This window comes from Oxyura jamaicensis, chromosome 2 (assembly GCF_011077185.1).
Source record: "Oxyura jamaicensis isolate SHBP4307 breed ruddy duck chromosome 2, BPBGC_Ojam_1.0, whole genome shotgun sequence".
Taxonomy (NCBI): domain Eukaryota; kingdom Metazoa; phylum Chordata; class Aves; order Anseriformes; family Anatidae; genus Oxyura; species Oxyura jamaicensis.
The window spans coordinates 96,982,867-97,007,260 of NC_048894.1; the positions used below are offsets into that span (position 1 = coordinate 96,982,867).

Genomic DNA, 24,394 nt, shown 5'->3' on the forward strand with positions numbered 1-24,394 from the left:
GCTCTGTAAAAATCTATCCTGGAATTCAAAGTTTGAAGTAGTATCACAAAACCATGAAATCAATACTGTGGTTTTTGGGGAGCTACAAGCATTCATGTTCTTTTACGTATGCAGTAGTTCACATTACAGTCACTACTGTGAAGTGTTTTGGGGTTAGGTCTACGTAGTTATTGACAGGAAAACTTAACACACATCAACAGTTTGACTCTGCAGGACTGAAAAGCAGCTTATCCAAGGAAGGCTTTATAGTCTCATGCTATAAGTCATTTTTCTGTGGTCACAATCAATGTTTCTTAAAGCTATCATACTTATAACTGTATTTTATATAACTTATTTTATATGACTTATAGCTTATATAGTTTATATACTTATAACTGTATTTTATATAATTTATAACTGTATTTTATATAATTTATAACTGTATTTTATTCTGCAGTGTATTCTTCCTAAGTATAAACTATGACATGTATGCTTAACCCCTGGTCAAGGAAAAACAGTAATGTCACCAGGTACAGTTTTGGAGGATGTGATGATTTCTAGCAGCCTATATTCTACGGCTGGTTTGAACAAGCTGGTTCAGTCACTGCCCTTAGCTCACTCATTTCACCAGCAGTTCTGCTGATTTTAAGACCCTGCTTCCCTGTGACATTATGAAAGACAACTAAACCTACTACTGTATATTCAGTTGCACTGACGGGAATAGGTTATTTCTTGGAAAAATGTGGCTTGTGAAAAATACAAAAGATAACGTGAGTTGTTGCGCAATCTGATTTAAGTACTAGCACTTTTGTTGTGCTATTACTTTTGTGGGGGTGATATGTACAGGTTTTGCAACCTAATAATTAGTTAGGCTCAATGTGACTGTAGCAGAGAAGAATAATTATCAAGCAATCCTTTGTTTATTAGTGGTCAGTTGTACAATTTGTAAGGATGACAAATGTTGATGGATCAAACAGGTGATTTCATTTTTCCTCTTTAAGAACATAACATTGTTTTTTTACAAATGATGCCACAGCTCATTTTACTGTGGGAGGATCCTTTGTGAGATACTTAAGATTAAACCAAACCTATATGTTCTAGTAACAACAAAGGAATGTTTTTCTTTGAAACTGGTGGGTGGATAAAATTCTTTTAAGTTTTTTTGTATAACAAAAAAAAAAAACCTCCAACAACAAACTTCTGCGGGTTGTATGGAGAACTGCCACATGCTTCTCATAGATTCCAAATTTCTGCCATAGCAAGTCCCACTGGTTTCAACCACAGGCTTTTTTGTTTTCTGTATTCTCCTTTGTAACCCTCAGCAAGGCCAGAATTTCTGGAAAACAAGAGCAAGAGGCTGCAAGCCAGGCCTACACTGCTGCATTCCTCTACAATGGTAGGCCACCGTGTGGGCTTCACTTCATCTCTTCATTGTAAGCCAGTGGCAGGGATAACCAATGCATGAAAACACACAGAGTGCAAGGTAGCTAATGCAATCGAGGGGGTTGGTTTTAATTGCTACCTTGATATCAAAATAACTTTCCAGTGGGGGATACTTTTGACTTTTTTGAATGCCTCTTTTTACTTTACTTTTATTTTACTGTGCTTGTAAGCATAAATCACCTTTGAGCACCCAGGAGTCAAGTAACAAAGTCCAGAACAGTTTTTTTCTTGTTACGGCTGGTACCATGTACTCCCAAATCATTAGCTTTCTTTACCTAGCTGTGCTGACCATGTAAAGGCAGAAGACCATGAAAAGGCAGAAGATGGATAGAAAACCTTTCTGCAACACCTTAGCAGTTGAGAGTAACTGGTAATTCCGTACAAAGATGCATCACCTCACTGCAGAGATACATATATATCCTGTAGTATAAATAAAACACCACTAGAATAGGGGAAGAGGAGGAAATGAAGCTCAGTGCAGCTACAAAGAAATATGTAACATCCTCCCTGCCCTCTGCTAATTTCTGGCATGTTGAATCTGGTGGTAGTGTGTGACTTGTAGAGTAAGTTTAAGAAAAAAAGGGTTGTTGTACCTCTGGTTTCTGATACCTTCAGCATAATCTGTAATGGAAGAAGATGCTTAGTTGCTATGCGATTAGTGCTGCCATTCCTATGGTTTGAAAGACATTGTGGGCTGTCTTTCTGTGATCTCTTTCCTTTGATATGGCCATAATGAACGGGGCTATTTCAGCTGCTGTCACAGCTCATTTTGCTGCTTTAATTGAGCATCTGTGTGAAGGGCTAAATTTCTTCAGTAAAAAAAAAAAAAAAAAAAAAAAAAAGAGGATACTTAAAGACAAATAATGCAGGGTAAACAAGTTTGGGGATGACATGACATTGTTTTTCTTCCATCAAGTGTAAAAGCTGGCTCCCAGAGAGCAGCCCCTCACAGCGGGTAAGAGGACGTTAACGCATTTCAGCCCACAGTAACCACATGTGCTTCCTGTTAACATCCAGCCTTTGGGCACTGACTACAGCACAGAGCTATTGCTACACAGTCTGCAAGTGTTTTCACATCTCTGACATGCAGATGCTAGGAGTTACATGTCCCTTGGTGAAAAGCCTCACGATAAGCAAGAGTTTTACAGAGAGAGGACCCCTGGTGATAGTATATCCAAAATCTGATTTGACTCAGTATTACTAGTTTTTGCACAGTGATACCATAAAACAGTGGAATAATAATGCTGAACCCAACTGTAATGAATGTGCAGTGTTTTAATTTTTGTTTCATAGACCTAGTCCTCTCAGATCATTAAATTACAGCCAGGGCTGTAAAAATGAGGTGGTGTTTACAAATTCAAGAGGTAAGACTTCAGCATTTTCATTAGAGTGTCACCCACTGTTCCAGCTACATGTCACATTCTTGCATGTTTTCATCTGGCCATTGTGTTTGGGTTTTACCACATAAGCTGAAAAGATCAGTGTAATTACCCTACCAAACAGAATACCACAGACACACCACCACACAGCACCTGTACCCCACCTGCTTACTACAAGGATCTATTCTATTTCATGTTTATCATCTAGTTTTTAAGCATTGGGTCCCTGAACTGAAAGAGGTAAATTTAGAAGAAGATTTGTGATATTTGCTGTTAAATAACATAATTGACTTATTGTGATGCTTATCATTTTATAGTGTGCGTCCATGTAAGCATGACCTTGAAACAGTTGTCACCACACTGTGTTTTTATTTTAAGCAGATTCTGTGGAACCCCTACAAGCTGCTGCTGCTTGTATAAAGAGTGCAGTGACTGGGCCCAGTACTTAAAATCCAAAAGTCTTTTCTTGTCCCACCAGCAGCAAAATGTCAGATCTGGAAATCAGTATTAGAGGACCAGAAGCAGCAAAATGAGATCCAGCTGCATGCAAGCCCAAGTCTGTTCCTACAGGATATTGAAGGCTTTTGTTTTCCCCTCTCAGTCAGTCTCACATTTCTGAAAGAACTGGCACAAAATCGGGCAGTTACTATTTACACAGAGATGTGTGCATGTAACCCTTTTTCTCTTATCAGTAACTTTCTGGATAAAGTACTTTACAGATTTTTTATTTTTTTTTTCCAACTCTGGTGTGTGAGCTCTGATAACTACATTTCATGTAGCTGGGGGAAGTCCTGAAAATGGTGCATCTCGGTATCACAGCCAGACCTACTCGCCCTTGAGCACTGAAGGAACCAAGAAGAAACTGGCAGGTCAGCATGGATGGAAGGTTTATTTTTCTCAGTGTCAAAGAACAGCACTGGTGTTACAGACACCTTTGGCAGCCAGCAAGTGTCCCCTGGGGAAGCAGGTTGTGAGTCATTTCAAGGGAGACTTTACTCAGCGCCTTACCTAGCACAGCACCTGGCTGTGAATTATGTCACAAATGTTTGTCAAACACAGGAGTTTCTTTCTGAGCATAAATAGTGTCGGCATGCTGTCATCCCATTCTCCTGCTGAGCCTGTAAAGCCAGGTATTTCCGTAATCGGATGTGACCTGGCACCGTCCTTCTCCCCATCAAAACCTTTCTGCGTTGTCACGCGAGCTCTGCTGCAAGGGCAAGCTCTGTTTCTGCATGAGCCATTCTTCAGAGAGAGAGGGCCAGGGTGCATTTGGAGCAGTGAGGTGTTCGAGCAGTCAGCAGCTACACCAAGACAGAGATATTAACGATGGTCTAGCAATTAATAGATCATATGCCATCTATCAATTTTTAGGCTGGCAGTAGCCCTAGGATGGCATAAGGCTGCCTGCACAGGTTGGCTGAGAACTGCTGTTCCCTAAGTCAGCAGGGGTTCATGGAAAGCAGCATCTATCAGGTTCTTTGTCTTCTTCTAAGCGAAATCTTAAGTGAAAGTTTCATTCTTCTGGCCACAGCAATGCAGTCTAAATATCAGTTCTAAAAACATGTTATGCCTTTACCAACAGCAGTAAAATCCTCGACTGCGTGCTTAGCCAATGATCTTTAGTCCCATACTACATGTTGGGTTAATAAACTTGGTCCTTTACTTAGTTCAATAGAATTATATTAAACTTGGTCTTGGACTTAGTTCAACAGAAGTGCAAATATGACTCTGCAGGTTACATAGGTAGTTAAGAGCCTATGCTGGGCCAGATGTGTGGGTTTTGTTTTCTTTTTTGTTTGTTTGTTTTTTGTTTTTTTTTTTTTGTTTGTTTGTTTTTCTTCCCACTTCTTACTCTGAGTACTAAGGTTTCCTTGGTGTTGTATTTTTGTTTGTTTGGCTGGTTGGTTTTGTGGTTTGTTTTTTTTTTTTTTTTTTTTTTGGCGTTGTTTGAGGAAAATTGTGCCACTTTATACCCATTATTCACTGCTTCATCAGAGTAGGGTAGAAATGTACTGGGCTAATCGATGGAATGGAAACCCTTTTATTCTTGTTTGGTAAGAGCCTTATATGCTCTGTAATGTCTAATGTGTGCAGTGAGGGAAGAGAGTCAAAGGAGTGCATGTTAAGCTTAGCAGATGGTTTCTCATCTTTGTGAGGGCTTGGACTACAGTTTGACAGCTCACAGGAAAAGCAAAGTTTCCCGTGCAAATATTCATCCTGTGCTATGAAGTTACATTGAAGCTATGGGTGGATTTTCTTCCCAGAAGTGATAAGCTTTGTCAAGGAGGGAGGGAGGAGTGCAATCTATAATGGAAGAGGTCTCTTGGCTCACTATAACAGGAGTATTGAACTCATGTGAATTTGTATTATGAGACACACATTTCTCCGCACTTGTTTTGCTAGGGAAATGGTAAAAAATAGTTGTGCAAAGGCTAATAAATGCACCAGCAGATTGGTTTGGGGTGTGTTCAGAGCTATGACCAACTGTTTTTCACACCATTATGCTGCATGCAACATAATCCAGACAGAAGTATTTGGTCAGAGTTGACTTCCAACAATTTGACAAGCATCAGACAAACCTGGTAAATAGATTGATGAAACAAAATGTCTGATGGCATATTGCCTCCTAACCAGATCAGTGAAGTTAGGCTGAGAGCCATTTTTTTTTGTCTGCTGTATATTTCTCATAATGAAAAATCAAACTTTGCAGTTCATATTGAGTAATGCAAACATAATTCTTTTTCCCTCATCCCGAATACTAATTTATTGCAGTCTAGTTGCTGTAGATGCTCCATTCTGCTGTAAGTTGCACTGCAGAGTACAAAAAACAGGAGCTGGGCTGTACCTTTCAGTGATGCTCAAGGGAGCAAGTGCAACCTCCTCAAGAATTTTGATCAGAAAACTCCTCTGTTTTCTTCAGCCACTTAGGAAATGACCAAGAGATCTGTAACCTTGTTTGCTGAACTGTACTCTGCTCCAGTTTATTGGTTTGTACCCCTTCTGTCACCCTCCTTTCTCCATTTCTTTTAGTTTGACCAGCAGGTGTTCCCACTGCACACCAAGCAGTGCATTGCTCCTACTTCTGGCAGCAGAGGAGCCCGAACTGGCCTTGCTGTTTCTGGCAGATGACCTGCACTGGTCCACAGGTTAAATAGTTTTTCCACACTTGCCTTTGCTACTTGATGCTGCTGAGCACCAGATAGTTGAATCCTGTTTCTGAAGAAATCAAGTGTTGAATTGGCCTGACCTTTATTTGACCCTGGCTTTCATAGCATATCACTGTGTCTAAATATTAGAACTGAACTGCCTAAAAAACAAAAGACAAATGTTGAACAGCTCTATGATCTCAATGCAGAGTTGGAACCCAGACATCCTCAGCTGCAGTTCCTGCGTAGTGATGCTGGACTTGCTTTTTCTGTCCCTTCCATTCTTTGAAATGTCTCAATTGGGTTGTAACCCTAGGGTTACTAAAAGCCACATATTCCAGAAGAGACTTTTTTCAGCCTCCCCAGGTAATGCAAGGCAAACTATTACCTGTACACTGCACATATGCCTTACCACTACTTCAGCTTACTAAATATCTTGAAATCTTAGTCGTTACAAAGCTGAGTAATTTTCAGGTGTAACTTTCAATTGTTCAAGTGACTAAATACAGGTATGTCAGTATAAAATTCCACATTTTAATGTTTTGTCATCAGCATTTCAGTAAACCTACTGAAATATAGTTAGAATTAACTGTTTTGCATTGTGTTTAACTACCTAGTTGTCTTATCATAGAAGAGAGAGGAGAAATATGCTTTGTATTTTGTATGCTGAAGAGCACCACTTCATAAATATACATGACTTATGCAAAAAGAAAAGTTGATTTAAAAGGTCCCTAAAGTTAAGTGAGATCATTTTCATATTTGTACCTGGAGAAAAAGAGGGAAACAAGAAGAAAATTAGTAATCAGTAGCAGCAATCTGTAGTTATTGTAAAAAGTAGTAAGTATTCAGTGTTGTGACTTTGATTACCTACTTCTGGTGTTTGTAAAATCTCCATCTGAGATGGAGAGCTCACTTTGTCTAAAACAAGTTTTGACAGTAGCTATTCAAACCACAGGGCTGAGAGGTCCCAGCTAATTTGAGGCTTATACAAGAGTGTTGATTCCCAAGAAATGGGATAAAGTGATTCTACCAACCTGAGCGTTAAGGCATAGTGGTTGTGAAAACGGAGATGTGGCATGACTTGTATGGGCAGGCAATGGGAGTTTGTTTTAATATTGCTTCTTCAAAAGCACCCCTGGAGTTTTGCTAAGAGACTGGATTTGTTGGTCCATCTGTGTTCCTTCATTTTGGGAGTTGCTGCATATACAGGGAACAAAGGGCTTGGCCACTCTGATCAACATGCTCAGGTAAAGTTGTGCCAGTGGCAGGCTCGAGGGCTGCAGTGCTCGAGAGGATGTGGGAAGGTGACATTGCCTGCGGGAGTGGTCTTCTGCTGAAATGACAGATTCCTGCTTGCTTTTTGGGATGGAGCAAGGAAATGCCCTTCCCATGCTCTCACTCATACAGCTTTCAATGACTTTTTTCACCTAAGTGCAAATAAAAGAGCATACGCTTTAATAGCCTTCCAGTTATGCCTATGGCAATGCATTCTGCTGTATGAACTCTTAAAATTAAACAACTTTACAAGAATTAAAAAAATAAAAATAAAAATGCCTGAAGCCCTCTTCTTCCCTGGGCAGCTTTCTCTTGTACAAATGATATGCTATAGGAAGGGTGCTCTTGCTTATTCTGTCTTAGACAACCTTGTCAAAGCAGGGCTTTGTCTTGCCAGAAGAAACAAAGAAAGTATCAGTACCATGTGCATTGCAGTTATGATGGGCCTTAATGGAAGTCTAAATATTTGTTACTAAATGAACCAATAGGCATATGTTTGTGTGTGCTGTGAGTTTCTGGTTTTCCTTAAGGTATCATTAAAGGGGTCTGACTCTCCAAATGTACTTGAAGGTTTTGCTTAGTTAGCTCAAATATTAACTCTCTCTCTCACTTGTATATTTTTAAATATTAGAAAACACCGAAGTGTGCAAAAAAATCCAAAAGAAAAACTTAAATGTATGCTTTCATTACTGAAATAGAACATACAGGAAGATTTATACTTTGCAGCTCGCTGCATATGCATTGGGAGAAGCTACTTTTATGGCACAAATGCCCTTTGTTGCTTACCAATACACGTATTCAGGGACACAAAGCACAACTGTTGTAAAAAATATTAGTATGCAGATGCTCTAGTGTTTTGTTAATGCATTTAATTAAATACAATAGCTCTTTTGTTCATTTTTCTTTTTCTGGCCTTGAATGGATTTGTATTATGGTATAGAATCTAGGGTTATAGCTCCTAGTCGAAACGTTTTGCCGTTTCAGAAAGTGTCACATATTGGTGATGTTACTTTCTCTTTCATTTGACTAAGAAAAACAGTCGAGGGTTTTAATAGTTCCTAAGAAACCTGAAATCATCTTTTCAGGAAAACCAAAATCACAAAGGTGCCAGCAAATATCTTCCCTTTCTCCTCTGATGAGGTCTTAAGTCAAAATTAGCATTGGTTAAATAACTGTATTCCTGAGAAATATTTTCAAATGTTTTAACCGAAGAAAAACCTCTCAAAGTTTCCCCAGCGTTTTCTAGGTAGTTTTCAAAGGTGTACAGCAGAATTGCATGATATATTTTTATATAGAAAGTTGTGTAAAACTGCAGCAGACTGATGACAACAAATGGTAGCCTGGTGAGTACCAGGTGTCTGTTTGCAGAAACCAGCATTACTGTCTTGTGCTGTTATCCATAAATTTATTTCAGAATTAATCTCAGCCTGAGAAGAGGTTTCTTCAGTGCGCTGTGGGTGGGAAAAGCAATTTGAAATGACTGTGGCAAGTCTAAGATTGCTCTGGTGAATTAGTGAAGTATTTGAGCCTTGACTGCATGAAAACATGACAGTATTTGCCAGAATCTGTCCTGTTCATGGAAACAATAACCAAATCAAATGGGAATGAGATAATTAGAAGATCCTAAAGGTAATACATGACTAACTGCAACTTATCTCTGCATTTTCAAGTTCTGTTAACTCCAAAATACTTGGTCTTTCCAACATGGGGTAGTATGTGAGAAGCATTTACTCTGAAGGCTGAAAGGCTGCTACCGAAGCAGTAACCTACTTTTTATTATTATTATTATTATTTGTATTCCTTGGTGGTAAGATATATTCCTCAGTTGATGCAGTAGGAGTAATGGTGGAGCTGTTTGAAAAACCTCCCTAAGTTTTGTGTCACTGGTAGAGGGAGTAGATGTTAAGGATCGAGTGTGCTGTAACTGATTTTTTTCAGATATTTTAGTGCGTGCGTCAGAACACAACTGTAGAGAAGGCAGCAAACGCTTCATTCACTTATATCAAGGAGGTCCACCTCGGCTCCTTCCTTGGCTAAATGCTCATTGGATTCTGGTAATTCTTATCATCACTTTTCACAAGTAATAAATGCAAATTACATCGTTTTGCTCCAGGCCTTCAGTCACCATCAGAGTGTTAGGACATCAGATGTAGAAGGCCAGGCTCACACATGGAGGAAAAACTGTTATGGGAAGCAAAGCAGAAAATTACAGTCAAGTATTCTCCACTTTTTTGAAGTGAGGACAATTTAAATAATAAAGAAAACCCTCACGCCTCATTATGCTTTTGATTGTTAATGAAGTTACAGTGAGAAATTCGAACTGGGGACAGACATGAAGCATAGAGATGCTCTGACAGCACAGAGGGGGAATGTGCAGTTGAGAAGACACAGCCCTGCACGTTGCTTTAACTATTTTTTTTTCCTGTTCTAGAAACAAAGAGAGAGTTTAGAGTTCCAGTCTTCAACGGGAAGTACTGGAAATCGGATTGTCCAGACATTGACTGAAAGCTTCATCAACAGTAAACCTTCCACAAAACTAATTTCAGTTGTGTGTCTAACATTTACAAATACTGATTAAAAAAACCCACCTAGAACTACAGCAAATTTTGTGTGAGAACATCATCAGAGTTTCAGCTGCGAGATAGCTTAATGTTCTGACAGGCTGCTAGAGAACATAGTTTCTCTGCAACTGCACAGCTTACGGGTTTTGTATGAAATGACCATCTCAAGGCCAGGGAGAGAAAGCGGCATTGTTCCCGGGCTGTTTTTCACAGGCCTGTATTCATATCTCATCCTTGTTGTTTGCAGGAGAGGCAGATGTGAACCAGAACAATGGGACCTCCACGAAGAGCCCAGCGGTGACAGACTCCAAAGGCACAGCAGACCCGAAGAATGCCTGGCCTGAGGCCAACCCAGCTGACACGAGCGGTCGCCCCCACTTGATCCGCCTCTTTTCCCGAGATGCCCCAGGAAGAGAAGACAACACCTTCAAAGATCGGCCCTCCGAGTCAGACGAGCTACAGACCATCCAAGAGGACAGTGCAGCAGCTTCAGAGAATTCGGATTTGATGGCTTCGCAAAAACGCTCCTCGTTCCGGCACGGATCAAAAATGGCCTCTGCAAGCACTACAGACCATGCTCGACATGGATCTCCAAGGCACAGAGACTCGGGTCTACTTGACTCGCTGGGCAGATTCTTTGGAGGTGAAAGACACGTTCCCCGGCGGGGCTCGGGCAAGGTGAGCTCTGAGGAATAGAGAACTGCACAGCTACAACAAAATAAAGTACAATTAAAAAGGAAGGGTGGGACTAAAAAGAAGGTGTAACTGCTATAATGCAAGAGTTGACTTAGCCAGCAAGACAGTACTTGCAGTTGTGTCATGTAATGCTTGGCTTTGATCTGAAAACAACAAAAAAAAGCATAGATCTGGGAAACATGAGGAGCTATTTCTGGGTCATAACAAGAAGTATTAGAAGTCCAGGTGTCTCTAGAAACATTACCGAGAGGAACTTTTATGAACATTTTATGTGGTGCATTCTATGCATTTGTATGCTGTGCTGTTTAGAGAGAGACGTCAGTCTGCTTTTGTGTGTTGTTTTCAAATATTTGCAAAGTGGAGCTGGATGAAAGCACTAAATGCAAGACAATGGCTTGATAGTTTGGCACTAATTGTGGGGCAGACTTGGAAATAGATGTTGGAAAAAGAACTGTGGCCAGATTCTTAGCCTGCTTGCACAAGGGCATGTTTTAAGTTCAGTTGATAGCATTACAAAATAGTCCAGCTGCTTTATTCTGGTGAGAAGCAAAGACTTGTATTCTAACCATTTCATACTAGGAGTTGTGTAACAAAATCATTTCTTTGTTCTGAATAGAAAAACAAGGTATTGATTAAAGGATGCTGTATTCTTTCCTATTCCAGGATTAATCTGCATCCTTTGACAAGTTTGCAGATAAAGAGTTCACTGCTGTTTGAGTGGCAAAATTTAAGATATCATTTACATAGCAAAGGGTGAAAATAGTCTTGTGTTTGTGTGTTTACACACTACATAAGCATTTGAATGGATCTACTCTTAAAATCTGCATTTTAGCTAAATATATTGTTTGATGTAGTCGCTCAAAGTGTAAGCGTTGCAAAACGTAATGCTCACAGTTGCTGGCTGGCCACGAATTTTTTGGTAACCTTTGTCAACCTTTGCTGTCTGTTCAACAGTTCTAACCCATGATGCTTGCTAGGATGGGTCAGTCCGTGCAGCTTTCCCAAATCAGCCCTCTCGCGGTGTTGCATTGAGGCGTTATACTGCGGTTTACAGTGGGTTTGTGATCACTTCCCTACAGAGCTGTGGCAATGTGTAGAGAGCACTGGATGGAAAATACTCTGGGACCTTAAGACCAGAACTACCAAAGCTTCTCCCCCTTGGTCACCAGTGCTAAGCGTGCTGCCTTTTCTGGTCTTGGTGTTGCTCCCCTTTACGAAGCAGGGACAGTAGTGCTTGTGATCATAATGCTTACAACAAGGATTTAGCAACTAACTACAGGGATGTTCATACAGCAGCTAAAACATGCAGCAAGCAGTTGCTGCAAGAAGGAAGAAAAACCCCTTTTCTTCATCTCACAGCTGTCACAGACTGTTCCCAGCAATGCTGTATTCTGCAACCTGGTTGGCTAGCTCAACTCTTGCTGGTTTATTAGTATACTGGATTACTCAATAAAAATCATATATAAAATGCTCTTTATACCAAGGAAACAATACCAAAAACTTAGATTCTGCATTCAGACTATACAGAGGTGTGTACATTCTTGCCTAGCAATAAGACAAACCAACCAACCCACTTTTTAGTAGCTGCAAGTTGTACAGATTTCTGTATTGTGACCTTTGGGGTGAACATGGTCACTATGATTCCCTTCAGCTCTCTACAATCAATCATGTGCAAGGGGACAGAATATCACCTGTCTTATCTCTGTTCAGTAAGCTTATTTAGAGGCACTTAAATATCTGTAAAAACAGTACAGAATTAGGGGTGATTGGTTTTGTTTTTTTGAAGAACTACTGCATCTAATTTGAGAGTTCTGGCTTACAAATTTCGTCTAGAAGCATAGAGATGTTTTGTTATTCTGGCAAAAGTCAGTCCCATTAGCACTGCCTTCCAGTGCCAAAGCACCTCTACCCCCATTTCCCACAGTGATCATATTGATGCATGAAAACAGCCTAGGAAGCTACGTTGTGGGAGAGTTTCAGTGCTGAAAATGTTGAGAATGTGCCACAAACGATTATTTATTTAGCCTTTGAATCAATGCCTTTTGGTTTCTCGTGTCAAGGAAGGCTTGTGCTGTCATTTATTTGTGTGTGTGTATACAGAGGAAGGAGAGGTGGCTAATAGTCTTAATCTGTACTTAAAACCTAAATAGCTCTAATTTGCCAAATGTTGTAGTGTGAGTAGTGAGACATGCCAAAGTTGTTCGTGGAACGAGAAAGAAGTTTGGCAGTTTTCCAGACTCTACTAGGGCTTTGGTAAATGGGATACCCTGAAAAGCACCTTCAAGGTTGAATTTCAAAGGCTTGACGTAGAAGCATTCCTGGAGCTGCACTGCTTATTTGCTTGCATTCATTGTTGACCAAATTTTGAAGCTTTTTCAAAGCATTTCTGCAGCTGCCTTCCTCACCACCATCCTTTTTCAGCCAACCCCTGTCCCAGTAGGAGCATGTAGCTGAACTACCCACACCAGCAAGCACTGGAATGCAAAGACAACACTTGCTCTTTGTACAAATTTAGGGCTGACATTCAAGCAAAACACATTACAAATTCTTTGTGGAGGCATTTTCATCTTCCAGCCATAGCTGAAAAGTACATAAATGAATAATATTCACTATTGTGTAAGGAAAGGTGGGGTAGGAACAAAGAAGGGACTGTTCTGTGGCCTCCTTTTCTCCCATGGAGCAGGTTCTCCCTTATCATGGAATTCTGAAGTTAAATTAAGAGCCCGTGGGAGTCCCATGGGAGTAAATAGAAATAGAAGTACTGGAATGTACAGAAATACTTTCTCCTCTACGGGGCAGCGAATGCATTTGCCATTGTCCCCTCCACCCCCTGCCTCATCAAGATTTTGATAGCAGACTCAACCAAAAGCAGCTTGAATTTTGTACTTCCAAGAATTTTTTTAAGGTAGAATATTCCAAGCAAAGCTATTTTTGCACACAGCTTAATTTTAATTGTATTAAAGAAGATGTTAAAAGGGCGAGAAAAAAACTGCAGCGCAGACACTTTAAGAAGCATGCAGCACAACAGCATAACTATAAATTACATCCCTTCCAATCTTTATAGATTACATCTGCAAAGTGTTTGAGCAAGTTTGTTAAAATGATCAAATCTCCCTTATGCCTCTTAGGTATTAAACCTGTATTCTGCTTCAGTATGTGCTGAGTACGGTCTTGTTTCTCTTACGGGAACTACTGCAACTAAATAAGTTGGTTATGCTTTTGTAATTTTTCTTCATGATTTTTTTTCTTACTGAAGTCTTAATTATGAAACAAAAACTTTTCTGTCATGATTTAACAATGTTCATTAACATACTAAACTTTACACTGCAATTGGGACAAATGCAACCGACCAAATTATCGTGAATGACGGTAGATAATAGGCCAAAGCCAGCCAGTGAAAGATTAAATCCACTTTTCTTCTCTTGTATTAACTTCAGTTTCCTGTGTAATCTTGTAAAGTCATCCTGTAGCCTGGATGAAGCCTTGCACCTGTATTTCTTTCCCAAGATATGTGTTTGGGTACAAGGAATATGGGAGGCAGCCACAGGGATTTCCCTTCCTGCAGCCACGAAGTATCTGGAGTACTTACCTAGCTGAGCAGAACCAGGGGTAGGATCAGCATTTTGGAAACTTCATTTCCAAACCCTATGCCAGAGTTAAGCAGTCTGCACAATGGCTGTGATGGGGACCTACAAAAAAGGTTTTGGTAAAGCTGCAAAAGCAAAAGATTTAGGAACCGGGGTTTCAAATAACAACACGGACCTATGTAATCACCAGAATACCCATACTTCTTTTCTTATTGCACTTGAACTCAATCCACAGTTTTTTCATGCAAGCTTTAATGTATTCTACAGCACCGTATAGTTGTTGACAAGAATTTAAAGCAATGCTAGTTGGACTAGTATATGATGTGCTTTGAGTAAATACTGTGATCTTTTATTTCCTGGTCTTGGTTTTCAGGGAGTGGTATTGCTCATGATACACTGGTTTTGTAAAACCTGCTGTGCAAGCAATATGCTTGTAAAAGTTTTTGATATAGTTTATGGTGATTGTAACGATTTTGTTTTAATCTCTTGCTTTATATGTGCTTTGTTTATGTATTCATTAAACTGTTTACATGACAAAACCGGCGTACTAATGATTTAATTTCTTTTACATACTTTTAATACATTAACAGAAGTCACAACAAACTACATAGTACTTGATGGCATAATGAGATAATTAAAAGAAACTTCATTGATTTTTGTGGAAAGACACACAGTATATTTGATGAATGAATTAAATTTACCTTTTAAAATGTGAACATGTCCTTATAAATAGCTGAAGCTGCTACATCAGGTGCTCTCACATTACAGTGATGGGAACTGAATCTGGCTTTTCTTTTTCATAGCAGGTAGTAATGGATGCTGAATGACCTAAAAATGAGTCGGTGTGTCAAAACCATCAGTTTCATTAAAGTTCATTTAACTTGTAAGGTCGGCCTCTGAGCACTTTCGAATTGTTTGTTTTAAACAAATAAATACAGTAACTTGCACAAAACAAGCAAGTATCAACAGGTAAGTACCACCTATCACTCGACAAGGAAAGGTTAAGGAGCCATCATATATGACTCATTTTAACATCTCTTAACACACGTACAGCCCATATATGTTATACATGCTTAACATTTAACACATTATTGAATGCACTAATCTCTTACATTTTAAGGAAAAAAATAAGGAAATTACTGCTTGAAACTATGTACTTCATAAGAGAAATTTGGAAGTCAAACTAGTTTAGGTGAGATGCTGAGAGTGAGCACTAATTGTTGGCAGAGTATTAGTGATGTTTCACGTCTGGGCTAACTGCAGGTACAGGCAGAGTTCAGTTACAGGTGGGACAAAGCAGTCAGGGCCCACAGAATTTGCAGGGAAATTGTGGCTGGATCTACAGGAAAAACCTATGTACATAACTGCTTTTAGTATATCTTATCTTATTTTTCCCCTTCAAATTCGGAAATGTATTTAATTATTTGCTCAGGCTAAAATACTAGCAAATCAACAAAAGCATTTTAAAATTACTGGGTTTGGTCATTCTACAGCAAAAGATTTTCCTTTTTTGTTAAATTTCAACCTGTACCTTCCATTTCAGTCTTTCCTAGCTTGCTCCTGGGAATTCTCTCCACCAGCATGACATTATAATGATCTGTTTGAGAAAGAGATAATAGGTCACCCTCAAGAAGATCACTGATAATTTATTTTAGTGCCCATATGGGTTTGCTGCTACACTTCCACCAGGCCTTAGCGTGGCCACCAGAGAGGTGGCAATGGCAGCTTTTGTAGGAACTGGCATTATTTATTCTGCAGCAGTTCCTCTGGTTTTCAACTGCACGGTACCACAGCACAGTTGAGAGTAAGGTCTGGCTTTGGTTTTACTATGATAATACACCCAAGAGATGTTGGGGCTTTTGTGCTTGTTGTTTTAACAAGTGGGAAGGGCAGGGAGGAAACCAGAAACTCAGACACAGGTCAAATGAACGTGTTCAAAGTTTAGTTTAAGGCTTTTCTCTACCTAATGTTACATTTTTCTCACTATGCTTACCTCTCTACAGCTGAGCCAAATTTACAAATAAATTTCTCTATAGTTAAATCCATTACAGTGTTTTTCTTTTATCATGTGTTAAGCTTGATTCCTTGCAAATCATGATCTGTTATCCTTAGCACTTTCCATCCTACAGTGATTAGAGATTTTTCTGTACTTTAGCTATTTTGAGATTGCAGAGTAGTAAATGCTCTCTGATAGAAAACAGAGAAAAAAAAAAAAAAAAAAAGTTAAAGATTGTTTTTTCCTGACTTTGTTTTGTACCACCATCATCACACATCATTAGCACCAAATGCTGGCTTTTGCTTTATGTACTGATGCAAAACATTTTGCGTAGTTCCTGAAATGGTGTCTAGTTAGGCATGTACAGTTACTCATTTCACTTTAACGCTACTGGGTTCCATCACTGAGCTACACAAAATCTTTCACTGCTGTTTTGGATGCTTTTATTGGACCTTATGTGAAGCAATTAAAAAAAAAAAAATATGCCCAAAGCACTCTGAATTTCTGCTGGAGACCCAGAATGAGCCTTAGCACCATTTTGCCTTTCATTCATAATGCATTTACTTTTTCATTTCTGACACTTCATACAATTAACATGCCTTGGAGGCAGTAAAAGCTTCAGGATTTTAGTGATTTCTTTTTTCCCTCCCTCCTCATTTTATAGTCTACACCACTGGAAATTTTACCTCTGATAGTATTTGTTTCAAAGAAATAAGCTATTAACCATGCCAAGTCTAATTACTTCATAATAGTCGACTCTCCTTACTATTATATGCTCCCTTTACATTATGCTGATATCAGCAGTAATACATGTTACAACCTGCAGCCAACCTGGGCTTGTTATTTTCTTAACTATTATAGGCAGAAAAGAAACAACATTTGACCAAGTCCTTCAAATATGAGAACTCTTTTAAGGTGGGGGTGTGGATATAACTCTTGTGTTAGCAACCTGAAAGCTGAAATGCATGTTTTGAGAAATAATTTTTTTAGTACAGCACCATTTTTACCTTGACTCAGGGCTGTAATGTTTTTCCCCTCTGGGGCCGTAACCTTTTTCTTTTCTTTTCTTTTCTTTTTTTTTCTTCTGGTAAGCAGCTATAAAGCGATGGGATATTCCTGGTACAGTTTTGTTTTCCAAATAATCAACATCATCATGTTTATCTTATGAGCTTCTTGATGGTATGAAAGTACTGGGCATCAGGCCTTTCAATGGGGTCCCCGTAAAAACAGCAGGGGACAGTATTGAAAAATGCACCAGAGACTATGCCCAAGCAGATGAAGAGCCTCTGCTGTGAAAAATATTTGAATAAAGTGACTAATCTAAGCAGAGAAATGCTTCAGAAAAAGCAAAGGTAAATGAAAGCATTGTTTTTTGATGATGAAACCTCTTATCAAGTGTCACAACAGCGGAATAAAATAAACAGAGAGAAAACAAGAAGGTATGACAGGACCAGCCTCTCACTCGGGACCTATCTTAAAACAAGCCATTATCCTAAAACACTATCAAGAGTCTCTTTCTTTATTCTTCCCCCTAATAATTCCTTACTGTCACCTTCTAATTTGTGAACCACAGTCATCAAGGCACTAAGGAGTAAGAAGGTTTTGGAGAAATGTGGTTTGGGATTACGGATGATCCCTTACCTCTCTTGATGGAGCGTTCTCCGTTGCTTCCTTCTTTGTGCTGTCACTGCATTACATTTGGGTTTCTTGTCAGGCATCTCTGGTCTTGCCTCCAGTGCTTTTCGTTCCCATCTTTCTGCTACAGCACCTCCTCTTTCTTTTCACCACCTGTTTCAAGGCCAGGAGTATATTACTGATCTCAGCACACAACTGGAAGCCAGAACCTCCTGGACTCTCAGTCCCTCTCTCCCTACTGCCCTGCTCTGTCCCTTTGAGCAAGCGGTTTTGTTTCCGTCTTACTTTCTGCTCAAAATTAACAGTGCCATTACAAAGATGCATGGCTCATCTGTTCTAAAGAGATTAGAAAAGTCTCCTAAGTTAGATAAGCATTCATAACATCACCTTTGGACCGGCATGTGGGGAAGAAGTCAGCATTCCCATCACCTACAGATACAGATCAGTAAGTTGTGAAGAGCCCTAAGGAAACAATGTCAGCTGAGCTCAGGAGCACCAAGGCCCACGCACAAAACACCTCTGAATTCTGAGATGAAGCAAATCCTGTATAAAAGCACTTGTCAATTTGCCCTTGATTGCTCTACTTAAACTTGACATAGTAAATTTTTAAAAGAGAAAAGTAGAGACATTCATTGAAAGGATGCGTCCCTCCACTCCCATTCCAAAGATTGTCTGGAAACAGTTCTAACTACAGAGCTGAATATCCACTCCCTTGCACTCAGAGAGACTTTGAATGCAAAATGCCTTTCAAGTGCTAACACAGAATTAGCTGAGTGGCTTACAAATGGCCTCTTGTTCTTTCACCTTGTTCTTCAAACAAACTACCGTGAGCTGTATTTATCACTGAGAGGTGGTTTTATTCCACCTGTGCTGCTGCAAATTTCTTCGTGGGGTTAAGCATTATTTCCTGTAGGTTGCAGAACAGTTTGGTTTTAGACAGCAATCTATAGGTACTTTCTATAGATTTATCAATTTGAAATTTGTAGATTTTGTATGATTTATTATTCAAGCACAGTGATCTTGTGAAGATAATTTTTGAAGGCAACCCACTGAAAGCCATGAAACCCATCGAACCCACGATAAGCACCCATTGCTTTTCATTCCCGTTAATGTCAGAAATGCTTACTAGGCTTAGTTACATTTGAAATCAGCTATTTTTACATGTTTGGGATGCATCTCAATTTTTCCATTACATATGGAATGTTCTTTAAATTTTAATCTCACAAAAAGAGACAACAAAAAATATGTATTAATGATACTGAAAGAGATTTGAAGAACTATAAATTCAGTACTCCAAAACCAAAAGCTCTTAATGCTATTGTGACTAAAACATGTTATCAACTGATTGGAAATTACAAGTTTTAGGTTTATCTTTATATGTATATGCAATCCCTACTTATAAGCTATCCTCTTATGGAGAAGAAGAGGTTTTAGAGCTTTCAAAATCACCCCTAGTAAGTATGAACTGCAAGATCTAACATACCATGTTTATACCAAGCAAGGTCGGAGATGTATTTCATAGGGTCACTAAAAAAATGTTTGCTTCTGCTTAACAACATATTTAACATTCATCATTGTATCTGAAGGTAAAATCAAGAGGGAGATGTAGAATACTTAATTGCAATTGTTTTAAATGAAAATGAATTTAATCTCCTAAATCCTACCACTCTCAAATTGGATGAATATATCACAAAACAGGATTATCAAACCCAGTGTACAAATGTTCAGAACAAAAGGCTCCCACACTCCATTTATCAAAAATCCCAAGACCCCTCCCTCTAATCTCTGTAGAGTACAGGCAATAACACTCCTTAGCAATTATAAAGTGCCATGGAAAATACCAAGAGAATTGGTTAGGTCTACTGTATTAGAAAACTGAAGATCACATCTCAGGTGTCTTTGCTGCAATTAGAAATGGAATAATCTTGCACCAAAGCCAAAATGGAGCCCAAGCAGAATTACATATAGATTCTTCCCAGTGCATCACCAGAAAGAGCTGCAAAGCATATCAATATTGAATTGTTTGGTGACAGAATAACTGTGGGCATTTGGATATATTTAAGTATTCGTGTTTACCTTACTAATCCTTAAACTTAATTCCACAATGAAGTTGCAAACTGTGCCTGTGTCCTCAGATCTCCCAGATGCAGTCTAAGTATCCAATACTGGCAAATACTGTAAAATAATTAAGATTATTCAGAGTAAGGGATCTTTCCTCTATGGCTTTTTTGGGTCATATGTAGCCAAGTTGACTTAGCTGTCAAACAAAAGTGAACTGGGAGCAGTAGAAAGATGTGTTCTCCTTCCTCTGCCCTGTATGTTATTTGGAAAGCATGACTGCTTGCTGTTCACCACAAACCATTCAGTTGCCCCAGAAATTACAATGGCACAGATGAACCTCTGCAGCTGTGGGGCACTGCTAGGTGAGCTAAAAGGTGTTTGTGCTGCTTTATCCCTATTAGGTTTTAAAGTTAAGGCTTTGGTGGTTCTTTTCCCTTTTTTTTTTTTTTTTTTTTTTTTTCCCCCAAGCACTTAAAGCACATTTAAAGGCAAATGGTGGTCTCCTGAATGTAGTAATGAAACAACCAATGACTCGGTTAGCTCATTCAAAACAATTCCAGTTACAAAACAAAAGCTCAGTAGCCTAACCTAGCACAATAAACCAGATTTGTGTTATCTTCCGTTCAGCAAAGTATTGCATGAATCCATTCAAATTTAACTTTTAACACTTGATATCAGTTATTACTTTTCTGAGGGAAATAATTTTTGTAACTCATGTATACGAGCAATTAAAAATAAAAAGGATTTTCCCCTCTCCCCCTCAGGACTCCAAAAACTGAAAGCACACACTACAAGTGGAAGAGCAAGTCCAACTGCTCATAAATCAAAGGGAAACGCATAATCACATGCCACAGACTTAGAATACTGGAAGATTCTGTCTGCAGGTGAAATCACATGAGCAAAAAGCACATAATTTGTACAAGGGGGAAACACCATAAATTCATACAGAAACATCCTTAATGTTGTCAGACTTGCTGCTGCCTGACAGCAATCCATACAACACGTGCTACCGCCTGGTGGTAATCCACAGCCTGCTGCAGAACTGCAGCTACTTCCATGCAAAAACTAATTTAATTTTGTTCCACTTCATGTACTGTCAGAGTCTCATGGATAGACAGCAACCTGCCGCTAGGACAGGAATTGTCACCTGCAACACTGCCGAAGGAGAAGTGCACCAGAACACGGATCAGGGCATTTATCATAAGGACAATGCAGCCAACCAGTTTCAGAGGCTTTCTTTAAATATAGATTTAAAATGCAAAACATGGCAGAAGTAACTTGGTTCCAAACATGCAACATGTTGATACCTTACTGGCTCCCTCTTCCTCATGATGGCAACTTGAGGTATTTTGGCAATGTTGGGACTAGCTGCAGAATGGAAACTGCTGCAGAAGCATAGGCAGGACTGCCTGCCTGGCACCATGAAAATCCCAGAGACCCAATAAAGTTCAGAAATTTCTGCTTTTTAAATAGTAATCTATAGATATCATCAGCATGCCAAAAATAAAAAATAAAATAAATAAAAAATAAAATATGCTGATCAATACCAGCTGAACTTCTCTGCTTCTGCTTGTTTGTGTCCTAAGGAAATGAATCTCCTAAACAATCTGACGTTCATTTCTCCTAAGAAACACACAACTTAAAAGGCACCGCTCGTCTGACTCTCATTTCAGAGGATCCAACATAGGATAAATACATTTCATTCACATAGAGTCACAAGACCTGCCTCCACTCATTTAAAAATAAAACTTCCATTCAGTAGCTTTGAACAGTAACATTAGGTAGCTCGGTGGGACTTTTTATCCATGGATCTAAGCACAGGGAAATAAATCTCTGCCTCAAGCTACTACTGCTGAGAACTGGCTACACAGGCAGGGTTGCTCTGAAAGCTTCTGATATCACTAGGCAATCAGAGTCCAAAAACATCCTTCAAACCTTTGAAAATCTGTTCTACAGCTGCCAACTTTTTTCCCAAAATTCATCAAACCATTCACAAATTAGGAGTCCTGCTCCAACAATAAGACTAATTTTTTTTTTCCCTTGGCAAATTGATCAATGTTTTCCCTATATGTGATGAAAATAAAGTGTATTTTAAATAACTACTCATATTATTATAGCCAAATGTCCATTCACTTTGGACAACTAAGTGTTTATGTGAGTGGCTGTCTCACTACATATTTATATTTCATATATAGAAGCCAAAGAAATCTTTTAGTATCCACCTGATGCTATTAATGTCATTGTATTTGCATAGAATTCATTATACCGAGAGAACCATTGCTGCACTAATGTTATTTTTATTCTCTCCTACCTTCTCTGTTCCCTACTGCATATGCTTAGGAACTGTTTCTCTCAAAGTGAGGCACTGTCCCTCTACATTTACACTGATGGACTGACAGTCGTCATTTGGGACAGACATATGTAACAGCTTTTTTAAGCTTAGTCATATTGCATCCATATAACAATAACTTCTTACAGTTTTTTTAATGCTATTTTCACCGCAGCAGATGCGTCGTGCTCGAAGCACCTGTCAAGGTGTTCATTCACTCTTCACAATATTATTTGTGTCCTTATGCCTTCCCTTAGTGGACTTTTCTGTATAGCTACAGTAGCACTACTGAAAATTGAAAGTATTGTCAGTCTCATTTAATTCCTTCATTCTAAAACAAGTTGCTCTTGCAATTCACCAGTGCTACGTAGTCACTGAAATCTGCGAAAATGAGATACAGCCCGTTCGTGCTCTCACAAGTGATCCAGCATCTCCTTTCCTCAGGTTTTGTTTCTAAAATTACCTTCTATGATCCTACTTATAAATTTGTAAAGTTTCTGCTATCAGAACTGTCCCGTAACAGATTTAATTCCACACTGGGCTGTAATGTGAAAAACATGTACACCTGTATCTATACATACGCATAACATATATGTATACACACGTACATACAGTGCACTTGCCAGTGTATTACAGTTGTTCCTTCACAGCACTGACAACTTCAAATTGCAGTCCCTGCAGGCTGCTGAGGCATTTTTCTCCTTTGTTCTCTGCTGGTGAAGACGAGTCTTCCCTTCACACACTTGCCCGCTGCCCTCCCCTCCTCGCTGACTTGGCGCTATGCCTATTCTGCTTTGCAGGATATACACGCAGCCAGGGCCAGCCACGTAGGGTCCATCCCCCAGAGATCTCAGCACGGCCGGCCTGGTGATGACAACCCCGTAGTCCACTTCTTCAAGAACATTGTAAGTCTCATCTCTTCCTGTTACGTACTAGAATGAGAGGTTTTCTTCGTGAACCGTCAGTAACCAAATAACCCACAGTCATTAGCCTCTATGTGGATACTCGTGAGTTGTTTCGTGCTTTAGAGCTAACCATGCAATCCGATACAAATATAATTTTACTGGGAAACACAAACAGCACTGAAATGCTACACAAAAGTGGGTGAGCCCTTGATTAGCACAGCCAAATTTCAACAACAGTGATTACAATTATACAATTTCAAAATTTACAAGGCTTGTGCACGGTCTTTGTGCAAGGTCTTTGGCACGGGGTGTGTTTAGACATGCCTTTTGTTTAAAAACAGCTATGGCAATAAAGAGCACAACAAAATTAAACAAGAACTAATACTAAGGTCTAATATCTCAGATAATATGCAAAAGGCTTGATGGGTACCTACACTTGCTGTTGCCATGGTTTTATAATTTTGTTTTGTGTTGGTTTTTAGGTCTCACCCCGCACCCCTCCTCCAATGCAAGCAAAGGTGAGTGTTTGCAGAGCCTCGTGCAACACCGGAGATTTTTAGTAGGCTCGTTTATGCCCATTCAGCTGTTGGCCTCATTTGTTTTCTCCATCAGTATTAAATTAAAATCAGGAGCTATCTTTGGGAATATCTAAAGCAAGGGACTAAGACAGAAGAGTCGTGGTTCTCTTCCTCATGCACTGGCTGATTTGCTGCACAGCACTGAGCCAAGTGCAGTCCCACAAGGCATCTTTACAGCCCAATTCTGTTGGGATTTCATTGTGTAATATACAAGATACCCAACAGTGGGTAAAGCTTTCAGACAAGCCTCACCCCACAGGAACTGTCCCTACATGTTCTAAGCTCCAGTGGCTCCTGAAGTAGCCAGGCCTGACAAACCACGGCTTGTGAAGGAAGCTCCTCTAATTTTGATTGAGAATTTTGCCTTTTTAATTTTTATGGAATGACAGTACATAGACTGCTGATTTCAACCGATGCTTTGTTATCCAGCCAGTATTTCGTTATCTTTACTGCATTTCCACCACCATCTGTGCATCACACGTGCAGATGTTACGTTCCACAATGATCAACATGCCATTGTTTCTGTTTCTTACATGTACAGGGAAGAGGATTATCCCTCACCAGATTTAGCTGGGTAGGTGATGAACGTGCTTGCTGTAAAAGCCATTTTATTTACCAGGCCAAAGCATATCTTGCTCCACTGCCTCAAGCTGCTGCAGCAACGTGATAATTTTGTTTTGTCTCAATTTTGCTATTTTGCTTTTCCTGTTCCACTTTCCTCCCTCCTCCCACAGCACTTTAAGACGGTAATCACGCCGCTTGCTCTTACCCAACAGCTTGACGGCCTTGCAGCGATAACTTCTTTTGCTTTAGCACAACGGGAG

The 24,394-nt window shown here is 39.5% G+C and overlaps 1 protein-coding gene across 2 annotated transcripts in view; it reads left to right on the forward strand.

Moving 5' to 3' along the window:
* Positions 1-24,394, forward strand: part of MBP (myelin basic protein) — an 88,218-nt gene that overhangs the window by 58,217 nt on the left and 5,607 nt on the right. The window contains exons 3-6 of one of the 2 annotated variants that reach the window (XM_035318131.1): positions 10,031-10,461; positions 22,888-22,992; positions 23,475-23,510; positions 24,112-24,144. In XM_035318131.1, the coding sequence (XP_035174022.1) occupies positions 10,031-10,461; positions 22,888-22,992; positions 23,475-23,510; positions 24,112-24,144 (605 nt within the window). The remainder of the gene's footprint in view (positions 1-10,030; positions 10,462-22,887; positions 22,993-23,474; positions 23,511-24,111; positions 24,145-24,394) is intronic. The other variant, XM_035318132.1, reaches the window with a different exon arrangement.